Raw genomic sequence first — 11,793 nt, 5'->3', positions numbered from 1 at the left:
CACATTTATCAATATAATTTTGTGTGCCCTGTGCTTGAGAGATTAACATTACAATAGAATATAATAGTGGACAGACGTAGCATTTTGAAGCTGGCATATATTTATTTTCTTCTTTTTTTTTAAGTTTAAGAAGAAACCTGGTGACAGGGACTGAAATTACGATCTTCAGATAAACGTTAGGTATAAGGATGTGTGATCGCATTCAGCAAAAAGCAATACTGTTTAACTGTTGGATCATTCTTTTAGGGCCATATACATATTCATGTAGCAGACTGTGAAATAAGAGTCTGCAAAGACAAAAGCAGCAATGTATGCAAAAAAGCTGTTATCACAAAGGGGGGGTGGGGGGGGTGTCAGGTCAGTTTATTTATATAGCACAGTTTAAAAATAACCAGTGGTTGTTCGAACTGCTATTACACACACACAAAAAAAACGAAAATAAAGACAATGACAAAAACACATAGTGACACACCTAAGACACATTGACAGCCATGAGAAGATGGAGCCTGAGAAAGCAAAGGAAATCAATTTTGGAATTCAGCTTCCTCATGTACAGCAAAGAGCTATACCAACAAACTTTCATGCTTGTAGACCATCTTAAAAAATGTTGTTATAGCTTAGATTAACATAAAGATGAGTTGCATTTCTTTTGGCCTTCATGCCTAGAGATGCAGGCTATATTATGTTCAATAATTACATTACACACTGCACATGCAGTTAGATAATGTACTTTGTTGTTCCACCCTGAGCTTCCAGAATAGCTTCAGTGCTGCCTGTCATAGAAGTCTGTGGAACAGAATTGTGGGATGAACAGCATTCTTCCAAAAGATATTCCCTCATTTGTTTTTAGATGATGGTGAGCAATGTGTGTCATCTATGAACACACTGTCATGTATATAGGCTGACATATTCAGAGCAAACAATGTGTCTGTTTGAAATGTTATCAGTTCTTTGTAAAGCTTCCATTCTTTGCATTTCCATAAATGTCCCATTTCAGAATACTACAAGAATACTGCAGTTGAGTCCCTATTTCAAGGTTAAGAGTTCAACAAGGTCCATTTCAAAGAGTTCTCCAAACACAACTGTTTTTGTCCTATTTTAGAGGACCTAACCAGTGCATCCTTTTAAAGCCGTTAGTGTCCCAGTATCCCTTGCGGGCCAATCAGTTGTTTCATAGAGCATTCGGGTGGTCCCCATCAACTGCTAAAGTCAGGGCAAACCCAGGAGTTTACATTCAAATGATCATCAGCTACTGGTATATACACCATGGTATATCTGTGAAGATCCTTGTTCATCCAGGCCATGGTCCTTCTAAATGTTTTACAAAGGTTGCTGGACTTGCTTGAGGTTCTAAAAGACATTTGGCCTCTCATCCAAGAGGCTTCTTCAGTTCTAACTGACTGGTGGGGAGTCCAGGACTTTATCTACCCAGGCATTAATCTACTAAAAATGCCTGGGACTCCCCACCAGTCAGATATGGGTAATTGGCAGTTATATGGTTATATTTATAGTACAGTTTTGGCTAGTTCGCCATCATGTGCTGAAGTGAAACATCACATCTTGTTAACTACATGAAACTTGGCCATGTTCACCGGCATTTACCACTTTGTCAGCTGTTCAAGGGCAATATAAGGTGATAAACAGGGCAAAAATGTGTTTTTACGATGTGACAAGAACCAGAATGAATACATCATTTCATCCCTGTGACACCGGAAAGAAGAGAAGGTTTTGCCTCCTCCAGGAAACACACAGGTCCTGACTTTGCACCTTTACTTCCAACTGAAACACATAAATAGGAGTTATATTTATCCTGAGGGAAACTGTTGTGCAGCAGTTGCAGTACAAAGTAGGAAAAAGTGAAAATGTAAAGGCTCATGTATAAAAACAGATATTTAAAATCCACACAATCCAAATGTCCACCGCCAAAATATGAACAGGATTAATGGTAAGGATCATATGCTGCTTTAGGCTATTTATCTAGGTTTAGCACCTAGCCTCAACAATACCTTGACACAAAAAGTGTGTTTTCCTGTTCTTCACGTTATGCTGCAGTTTTTTTGTGAACGCAGCATCAGATCAGCCATTGAGAGGAAAGTCACATGACTGCATATATCGAGGTCATGTGACTGGTATCGTGCTTGTACGAAGAGCATTTCTGTCAAGAGTTTTGCGGAAACCTCTTCTTGAGGACATGCTGTTACTTCTTAAACAATGAGTTGTCAGTTATAATAGTCTAATGAAAGCGTTTTTATCCTCATGTGGCCTACTTATATGCACTTGATTTAAATTAAATCATAGAATCAAACATGTATAATATGGCGTATTTAAATATTTGATTTGGTTAAGTCAGGCATGTTATTTTTCAGAAATAACTAGCTGGTGTTCAAACTAACTTGTACGCGTGCGTGAGCAGCTGCGGTCTGCGTGAAAGTAGCGAACACGAAACGTGCTTGTAAGAGGGGAGAGCAGCAGCAGTAGTGGTCTGTCTCAATTTCGTTCCACAATTACAAGCACATTGGTGGTAACTTTCACATCTATCTAATATCTACTGCGGCGAATATGTTTGTACAGGTGAGCACTACATCACAACCACAAAATGAAAATAAAGAGCATGTTTGCAAGATCGCTTCCAGTTAGTTTCGATAGCACTGGAATTAAAACGCCACATTTTGTGATCGCTGCTTTTCACTACGAGTTGGAGGAGACTTCACGTTTCTCTCGCTGCGTGTCACATATTGACAACAAAATTAGAAACGTTATTCTATTCTTCTACATTAGCCACTACATTACAGCCAACTACGACACTACAAATTATGAAAAATACGTACTTTTAAAACGTGATAGTCTAACAAAACGCACAAGTTCTCGTGAACGTGTACGGGTACACGCTGGTTTGTGACATAACACCGGGAACTTCCGGTGTTCAATCACGGTCACCAGACTGAACAAGTGACAAGTTCCACGAGCAGGCCAAGTCACGCAGCGCGAGGCGTTGTTTTTCATTCCAGACAGAGCAGAGTTTAAAAATGCGTGGGTTGATTTGTGGACCTAAACTCGCCGCGTGTGGGGTGATCTTGAGCACGTGGGGGGTGATAATGCTGGTGAGTCTGACTTTGCTAATTTCTGTTTGTTTTATTCTCGGTCACCTTGTCTTTATATTTGATAGAGCACAGTGCAGCACGACTTAGACCTACTTCAACCGAGTATATAGAAGACAAAATGAGCAGAATTTGAGTTAAAACATCTGCCCGAAACAATTTAAGATAAAACTGATTTATCGCATGGCTGTTGAATTGTAAGTGAAAATGCCATACAGGTGTGCAAACACTATATTTATTTATTTATTTATTTATTCATAAAATATTACTCTAATTATTTGATTTAAGTTGTATGAAGTAAGGTGGATTATTTCCTGTGTGTATATATATATACATAAATGTCAGAGTTTGTTTAAATTCTTTTAATGTTATTAAATATTTAAGTTTGTATAATCATACTTTGGGTGAGTATTTAGGAAATATTCTATTTTTTCATAGAATTTTGATACACCTGTTTTCAATTCATATTTGGTTCCAGAATTCTTAAAATGAAGAAAAAAAAAATACCTAAAGTAAAACAGTATACTGGCTTAACTGTTTTCTAAAAAAAAAATTGTATTGTAAGACAAATTTTTTTTAAAGAAAATTACAGTGACAAAGAAGTGGGTTTGATAGTACTTTATGAGAATTAATATTTGACATATTAGTTTAAGAAAAATCTCGTGTCTTGTGTTCTTATAGATATATAGCCTTAAATGTGTTTACTAATTATGGTAATAATAATAATACATTTTAATTGTATAGTATGTTTCACACAAGAAATGCAGGTCAAAGTGCTGGATCTTTGGGTTGTAACTGAAAAGGCTCCATCCCCAGAGTTCTTTCAGCTATTGCTGGTAACAAGCAGCAGATGATCGCAAAGTTCTTGAAGGCAAAGAGTGAACAAGAGATTTTTTTAATGCAACTTGATCCAAGCCCATTAAGGGCTTTGTATTCACAAAGAAAGACCTTTAAATCAATTCTAGATGTTACAAGAGACCAGTGCAGAGCAGCTAAAACTGGACTGATGTGCTCTCTCCTCTTTGCTTTGGTCAACAGCTGAGATGCAGAGTTTTCAATGAGCTAAAGTCTTTCCGTGTGTGTGCACGTGCGTGCGTGCGTGCATGCATGCATGCATGCGTGTGTGTGTGTGTGTGTGTGTGTGTCCGAGAGTCCAGTAAATATTGTGTAGGACTAATTGAGTCGGCTTGAAATACTTGTGGTCGTTGTATTTTAGCTACGTTTCTAAGGTGGGTGGAAAAATGAAGTTTTCGTCACCTTGTTGATGTGGGACTTGAAGCTTTGATCTGAATCTCGAATAAGACCAGGATTTGTAATGATTTAATCCAGGGAGTTCATTTCCCCAGATTCTGTTTTAGGGCACACAAGTAAGATTTCAGTTTTGTCCTCGTTTAACTTCAAGACATTATTGTTCAGCCATTTATTTCTTGCCAAAAGACAGTCAGTAATGGAGTCTATAGCTGCAGCGTCATTTGGTTCAGCAGAGATATACGGTTAAGTGTCATCTGCATAACTGTGGACACATACATTGTGCTCTCTAATGATGTCTCCCAGTGGCAGCACGTATAATGGGAACAGTAATGGACCAAGGTAACTCCATCAGAATTTAGTCTGAGGTTGGTATTTCAGTAAGAGCAGTTTGAGTGTTGTGGTATGTTCTAAAGCAGTGTTTCCCAACCACTGTGCCGCAGCACATAAGTGTGCCATGAGAAATCATCAGGTGTGCTGTGGAAGATTATCCAATTTCACCTGATTGGTGCTTTTAAACTTAGAGCACCAATCAGGTGAAATCTTTCTTCAATTCCTGCAAGAATATCAGCTTTGTGTTCAACTAAACAGGCCCAGGTTTCACACTGAGTAAGTAAATTGAGACTAGATTTTCATTATATTTCAATAAATATACCTTTTGTGACATTTTTGTTTGGTGGTGTGCCTTGTGATTTTTCTAATGTAAAATATGTGCCATGGCTCAAAAAAGGTTGGGAAACACTATTCTAAAGATAGGGTGGGGAACCTCCTGCCTGTGATTTGGCTTGTGAGGCAATTCATAAATACAATACAAATGGACAAAAAATATTTTTTAGTTGAAGTAAAAGACTTGCAAGACTGCAAGACAAAAATCCTGCTATGACATCCGAACGTGCTGGTGGGTGTGCAAAACTCCTTTGTCCTCTTTTCAGGACATGAAAAGAAAACAAAAGAAACTGAACATATTTCCTACAAAATTTAATGTGGAACCAGCTGAAACCATTGAGCTGCAAAACAAAGACCTACAACTCTGAGCGGTTCTTTTCAAAACTGACTCTCTCAAAGAATCAGTTCTGCTCAAGACTGAGTAACCCAAACATGGAAAACCAGCTGCGAGCATCATCATCATCATCATCATCATCATCACTGTATTGGCTATTTGTCAAAACTAGTTTTCAAATAAAACTTAAAGGGCCACTGATGCACCAGTCTAGTTGGGTTGTACTCAGGCAATAAAAGAGGTCGATCGTCCAGGCGAGATCCACTTCCTTTAGTTGATTTATTTTCCAGGTCAAAGCAAACATGCAGAAAATCATGCAGTCTCTCCCTTGCTCTGGTAAAAAACCATGTCCCTTCCCGGTGCATCACCTGACTTACACCCCCCCTACCTTTATCACTAATCCTGCTCAACAATTGCTTGGTATGGTGCTTAGTGCCCCCTAGTATCTACAAAAGGAACGTAAAAACAAAATGCAAAATAACAAAAAAAATAAGAAATAATCAAGCTAATTAAATAGCTCCTACAATCACTATCATCTGATATCAGATGCTTAGCCAACGTGAAGCAGTTCTAGCCATGGCTAGGTTAGTGTGATATGTGTTCAATAATTTAGTACAGCCAGGGGTGCCACCAAGAGGGGTCCAGCAATTATTTTAGGGTGGCCTTGGCCCCCCAAGTGAGCCCCCTCCTCCCTCCATTGCATATGTATGATACGCTTTTGAATCACCTGTGACCCATTCCTGAAGCCTGACTTAAATTCCTCCAAGATGTTGTTTTCTTTAAGGATGGAGTTAATTTGCACTTAAACCAACTTTTTTTACAGTGTTGCACTGATGAATGGAAGGTTGGATATAGACCTATAGTTGGTGAGTGCATTACCATCTATGTAGGGTTTCTTTAGGAACGGTTTTACAACTGCTGTTATGAAGGCATCTGGGAAGATGCCTGTTTATAGGGATGTATTTATAATCTTCAGGGCATGACTTGAAACACTGTCACCTGCTTTAAAAATGTTGTAAGTACAGGGTCAACACATGACATGACAGTCTTGCAGAGCTCAGTTAATGCAGGATATGAATCTAATACAGAACAATTTTCCCATACAAAACATACATTTTTTTGAATTTTAGTTTGTTAGGTTTTAATTTCATGTGCAGTTAGACTTATCATAGCAAAACCCATCATTACTGCCATGTTGACTGTATGACCCATGACTTACCCGGGTCCTTCAGTAACAAGTCTCCATTTTCTTTCCTCAGAGCATGTTGGGGATTTTCTTCACCACACATTCAGCAGTGCTGATTGAAGACGTGCCTGTGACAGATGAAGATATCCACCAAGAGTACGCTGACACTTGATTGACTTCTGTTCGAGCTAGTTTATGTACTATGGCTGATATTAGCTTATTGAAAATAAGGATTTTCCATTATGAAATTTGTCCCCCAGAGACCACTGACAGGTAGATTTTTACACTGTAAAATATAATGCTCATTTACAGTATGTATCTTGATCACAGGTCTTTAAAGAAACAGTTGTAAGGGATTCATATCATGATTCTTTAGGTTGTTTTTAGGTGGTTTTTTTGAAAGTCTACTGTAGTTCTCTAAAACATCACAATAGTTGTCTGTTGTGATGATTCTCACTCATCCGGGGGCCCGTTGCACAAAACTAGGATAAGGGATTAAGCCGGGATATGTTGGTTATCCTGGCTCAACTTATCCGTGATCCGGTTACACAAAAGCAGGATAGTGGAAAGTGGGATATGTTATGGGATAAGTTACCATGGAGATTTATTCTGTGGAGCTAGCCTGCTCCAGACTAGGCTAAATTCCAGGATCTATTTAATCTCATCCCTTATCTCAGTCAGCAGTCATCACAAACGGAAACCAATAGATATTCCACTGCCCACTACACATTGTTATCACATTCAACTAGATCCACTGTCATTATTTAAACATTAACACAAAACATAAGCATCATTAATTTCAATTTTAATTAATTTCATTAATTTCAATCATTGTAGATAAATGATGATTTTTAGATGATGTTGCAATCATTAGATAGACAGTTTCCCATAGACTAGATATAAAATACACATCAAAGAGTAACATGATGTTCACTTATTGAATAAGGATAAATCAAAGCATCAGTTCCTTTCAAAACTGAAGTCACACAGTGACTCTACAAGATAGAAAGCACAGAATCAAAGCATATTATACAACACAAGAATAAATACACATTCAAAGGTCTGTATATAATACACCCCACATGTCTGCACGCTGAAATAAATGCAGGACAAATCCGTACACAACAAATGGACAAATGAATGGATGCAGTAGCCTCCCTGCAAGCTTGTATACACACAGTATACAGCACAAACATAAGACGCCAAATCAATCTAAATTTTAAAAAAAAACAACAAAAAACAAATTCATCTGCCAATGCAGGCCATATTTAAATGAAATTCACAGCATGCGTCTCTGCCAATGCAGGACATATTTAACTGAAATTTAAAGCATGCATGTTAACTAAAATAATTCAACACGTATTGGTCCCTGACCAGCCGACCACGGTCTTCATCAGGGAAGATGGCAGGATTGTCCCAGTCCATGTGTGATGGCACTCTGGGGGCCCTCTCCTTCCTCAGGCAGGCCGCATTGTGGAGGACAGCACAGGCCACAGTGATGTCACATGACCTCAAAGGGCTGACCCGTAAGTCATGAAGACAATGAAAGCGTGCCTTCAGGAGGCCAAAGGTCATTTCAATCCTGGCCCTTGTCCTGGCATGGGCATGATTGTAGGCCTGCTATGCTTCCTGGGGGTCTGTGTACGGTGTCAGGAGAAAAGGCTAGCAGGCATACCCCCTGTCCCCCAGCAAGACACCAGAGAATTCACCTGTCAATACAAAATCTAATCATCACAACTTCATAAATAGAGTGACATTCATGACACAGCTATGATGTAAAAAGTGGTTATTGTGCATTCTTAAGTACTTGTCAGGGCACTTACCATTCTGCAAGATGTTCTTGTATTTAATCTTGACTTGCTGCCATGTCCCAGTCATGTTTAATCTATATACACACACACACTTTTATATATGCTAAAAAAACATCATACATGAGATAAGATCAACTTTATTTATCCCAAAGGGAAATTATCAAGGACTTATACAGTCTGATGGAGTTTCATTTACACAATTTCACTCACATCTGCAGTCAATTTCACTTACAATTTCAACAGATTCATAATCAGAGTACAACTACGTTTTCGGAGATGTTAATTAACTATTTGGATTGTAATTGTGATGGTTTCAGCAGAGCGGTGAGTGTGTGTTTGTTCGCTCCTTAAGCATTCAGGCGGTCTGCAATACTTTGCCACGCTTCCTCTTGTTTTATAACTGTGGCGGTGTTGCCTTTCTTTTTAATTTAATCCTTCACCTCCTTGTAAGCCTCCATGAGGATTTCTGCCACCGACGGGGAAAAGTACGCCGCTCTAGTTGCCATGGTGAATCGGTGAATCTGTGATCGATGGCGGGGTCTATTTGAGGAAGCTGCGTGCGCATACTTATCCAGGATAGGTTTCACCTGGCTTGATGAATCCGTGTCTGCTCATCCTGGCTTGGTCTTTGTGCAGCCGATTAAGCCTGGACGCTCATGTTTTGGATTGGTTGAACTCAGCTCAGTCACTTATCCTGGATGTCTTAATCCTACTTTTGTGCAACGGGCCCCAGGTCATGATGATCCAAGGAGGGTTGAATTTAGGGCAGTTGGACTGGGTTGCAGAAACTTGTAGAGTTTTCGCCTCTCATCTAAGAGGTTTCTCTAGTTCTACCTGGCTGGTGGGGAGTCCCAGTTATTTAACCTCTGTCAGGTCGTTATCAGGGTCATTGATACTACCTGAGCCACACAGAGTTCGATATTGATTTGCCCATCTGACTCTTGTAAAGAATGCAAAGAAGTACATACAAAATTGAAACTTATCATTTAACAGATTTAGCACCTGTAAGAGCTTTAAGTGAATTTATTGAACATATTCAGCTTTGTGTATGTGTAGTTTTTTTTTTTTACAGGCTGCTATGTTGTTGTTTTTCCCCTCAGTACAAGCCCTCAGAGGATCTATGACCTGTACAACAAGGTGGGCTACAACTGCTTCATAGCAGCTGCTGTCTATGTTGTGTTTGGAGCCCTCTCATGCTGCCAGATGAGGCTCAACAAGCAGAAGGTGATTTCATTTGGCTTTTTGTTTAAAGTGTCAGACTGCAGTGAATAATGTAGGTGTGAAAGACAATTGGTAGGAATAGTCCTGAAGGAAAAGTTTTCTTTTTTCTTTTTTATACAGATTTGAGTTTAAAAAGAAAATGCTATATGTTACCTTGATATGGGTGTGGGTGGTAGGTTGCATTGAGACCATAAAATACAATCCAGCAAAATTCCATGAGTTTGAAGGTTTATTAGATCCTAAATCACGTTCATACAACATCAGTCATTTTATTTTTTGGTCACAACATTTGTAAGGTAAACATAAGAAATACAATGTTAATGTTAGAACGTAACCTGTTTGGAATGTGCATTTGCCTTGTCTGATGAGGATGTGTTTCACTCCAGCAAAAGTTGAGCCAGGTTCAAATTTGAAATGTCCCTACACCCCCACTGCATCAGTGCAGTGATCCCATCCAAATGAATGATGGTTCTGTGTTTTTCACACAGTGCTGTTTGTCTGAACACAACCTTAGACTGGGTGTACAGCTCCACCAGCTTTCCCCACACACTCTGCATTAATTACACCATAACATACAAATATGTTGGACAGAGCAAATGTTAATTAGTTAGAAATAGAGCATGCGTAAAAGTGTAATCATGATAATTATGTCAGTCCATTCTTATTAAATGTACTATTTAATGATTAGTATATTAACTATATTACAATGTCTGCTATGTTCTCTAAGGTGTACTCATTTGCATGTTGTTGACCTGTTGTTCTGTAGGAGTACCTGGTGCACTAGTGCCACCTGCTGGACTGAGGAGCTCCCAGCAGCACCCTGACAGCAGGAGGCTGCTTGTGGACATTCATCTGTTCTCCCATTACAGACTTCTGTCTCAGGGTGTAAATTTCTAATCAGAAGCTACAGGGAGGAGAATGCTGTGTGAAAGCAGATCATTGTTCTCCACTTTCATGCATTTAAGATGAGATTAATTCTACCTCTTATCAAGTGTTGAAATTATTTGATTGTTGTTCTTCTCATTCTAATGTCCACTGGACACAGTCCAGCTGATCTGACGCTGTTCAATTACTTAATCTCCATCAGTCATTAACATCTGACACCCTGATCAGGTGATGCTCTTATGCACATAATGATGGAATGATGGAACGTGCCCCAGGAACGGTGATCTGACTGGCATTGTGACCTGATAGTTCATGTTTTTGTACCAAGGGTTTGTTGTTGGACTGTTGGCATTTCAAAATGAAAAAATATGTTGATAACTGAGTTAGCTTGATTAGACTGTTTCTGTGGCACAAGCCTGGATTTTTCACTTCAACGTTGGCCTTAAATTTCAAACCTCCAATTACCACAGTTTTCATTTCATAGTTAAGCGTTAAATACCTACACATGAAATATTGGCTAAAAACAAAAGTAAAAAAGTGCCCCGACATAAATAACCAATTAAATTAGTGCTAGCTGTCACCCGCCTGTCGTGGTCTTACTCAGTGGATGGTGTTTGCGCAATTGTTAGAGGTGGTTGCAAATGCAGGGAGATTGTAACTTATGTTTTTGTTCAAAGATAGGGCCAGCTGCATAAACTTGGTTTAAGACTAGTCTTGGCCTTAGATTGGTCTTAAATTGTCAGGTTGAACTAGTCCGATTAAGCCTGCTGTTGCAGAAATATAGTAAGACTGACTTAATTTGAGGCAGCAGAGTTAGCCAGTGGTCTCTGGTGTCAGGGATGAATGTATTCCTTGATCTTTCTCTCTCTGTCCACTAACTCCTAGCGGATGACCTTTGACCCCCTCTCATCTGACAATCTGTTATCTTGTTTTCAGAGACTGAAATAATTCTGTGTTCAGTTCAGTAAAATTGCTGTGGTAGACAGCTTATGCCAGGCGAGCATTAAAACCATGATAAACGTTTAACATATGGAAAAGATTACAACGAACGCACACTACACAACACGCTCAACCATAATCAGGAGGCACTCGTCATGGCAGTGATGTGGCTGTAATACAACCTTGTTCAATTTAAAAGTGTCATACAAATCATTATTGTCAAAAATAATGACTGCCAAAACATTTTTCAAATGTATTTCCCCACACTTGGACTTTATCTCTCTCTTTAATATATATATATGTATATGTATGTGTGTGTGTGTGTGTGTGTGTGTGTATAGATATATAAATATAGGTGTAAAGTTATATAGATATAGACACACACACACACACACACACACATAT

General features: G+C 38.9%; 1 protein-coding gene across 1 annotated transcript; it reads left to right on the top strand.

Annotated features, from left to right (window-relative positions):
- Positions 1-2,136: 2,136 nt before the first annotated feature.
- rnaseka (ribonuclease, RNase K a) lies at positions 2,137-11,628 on the top strand. Its single transcript, XM_076724710.1, has 4 exons — positions 2,137-3,101; positions 6,606-6,688; positions 9,444-9,567; positions 10,331-11,628. Exons 1-4 carry the CDS (start codon positions 3,027-3,029, stop codon positions 10,346-10,348), a joined length of 300 nt encoding a protein of 99 aa, XP_076580825.1. The 5' UTR covers positions 2,137-3,026; the 3' UTR covers positions 10,349-11,628.
- The last annotated feature ends 165 nt before the right edge of the window (positions 11,629-11,793 follow it).

This window comes from Chaetodon auriga, chromosome 24, assembly GCF_051107435.1.
Source record: "Chaetodon auriga isolate fChaAug3 chromosome 24, fChaAug3.hap1, whole genome shotgun sequence".
In the NCBI taxonomy this organism is placed as follows: Eukaryota; Metazoa; Chordata; class Actinopteri; order Chaetodontiformes; family Chaetodontidae; genus Chaetodon; species Chaetodon auriga.
The sequence above is the reverse complement of the archived record's forward strand: the minus strand, read 5'-3'. Positions and strand labels throughout refer to the sequence as shown.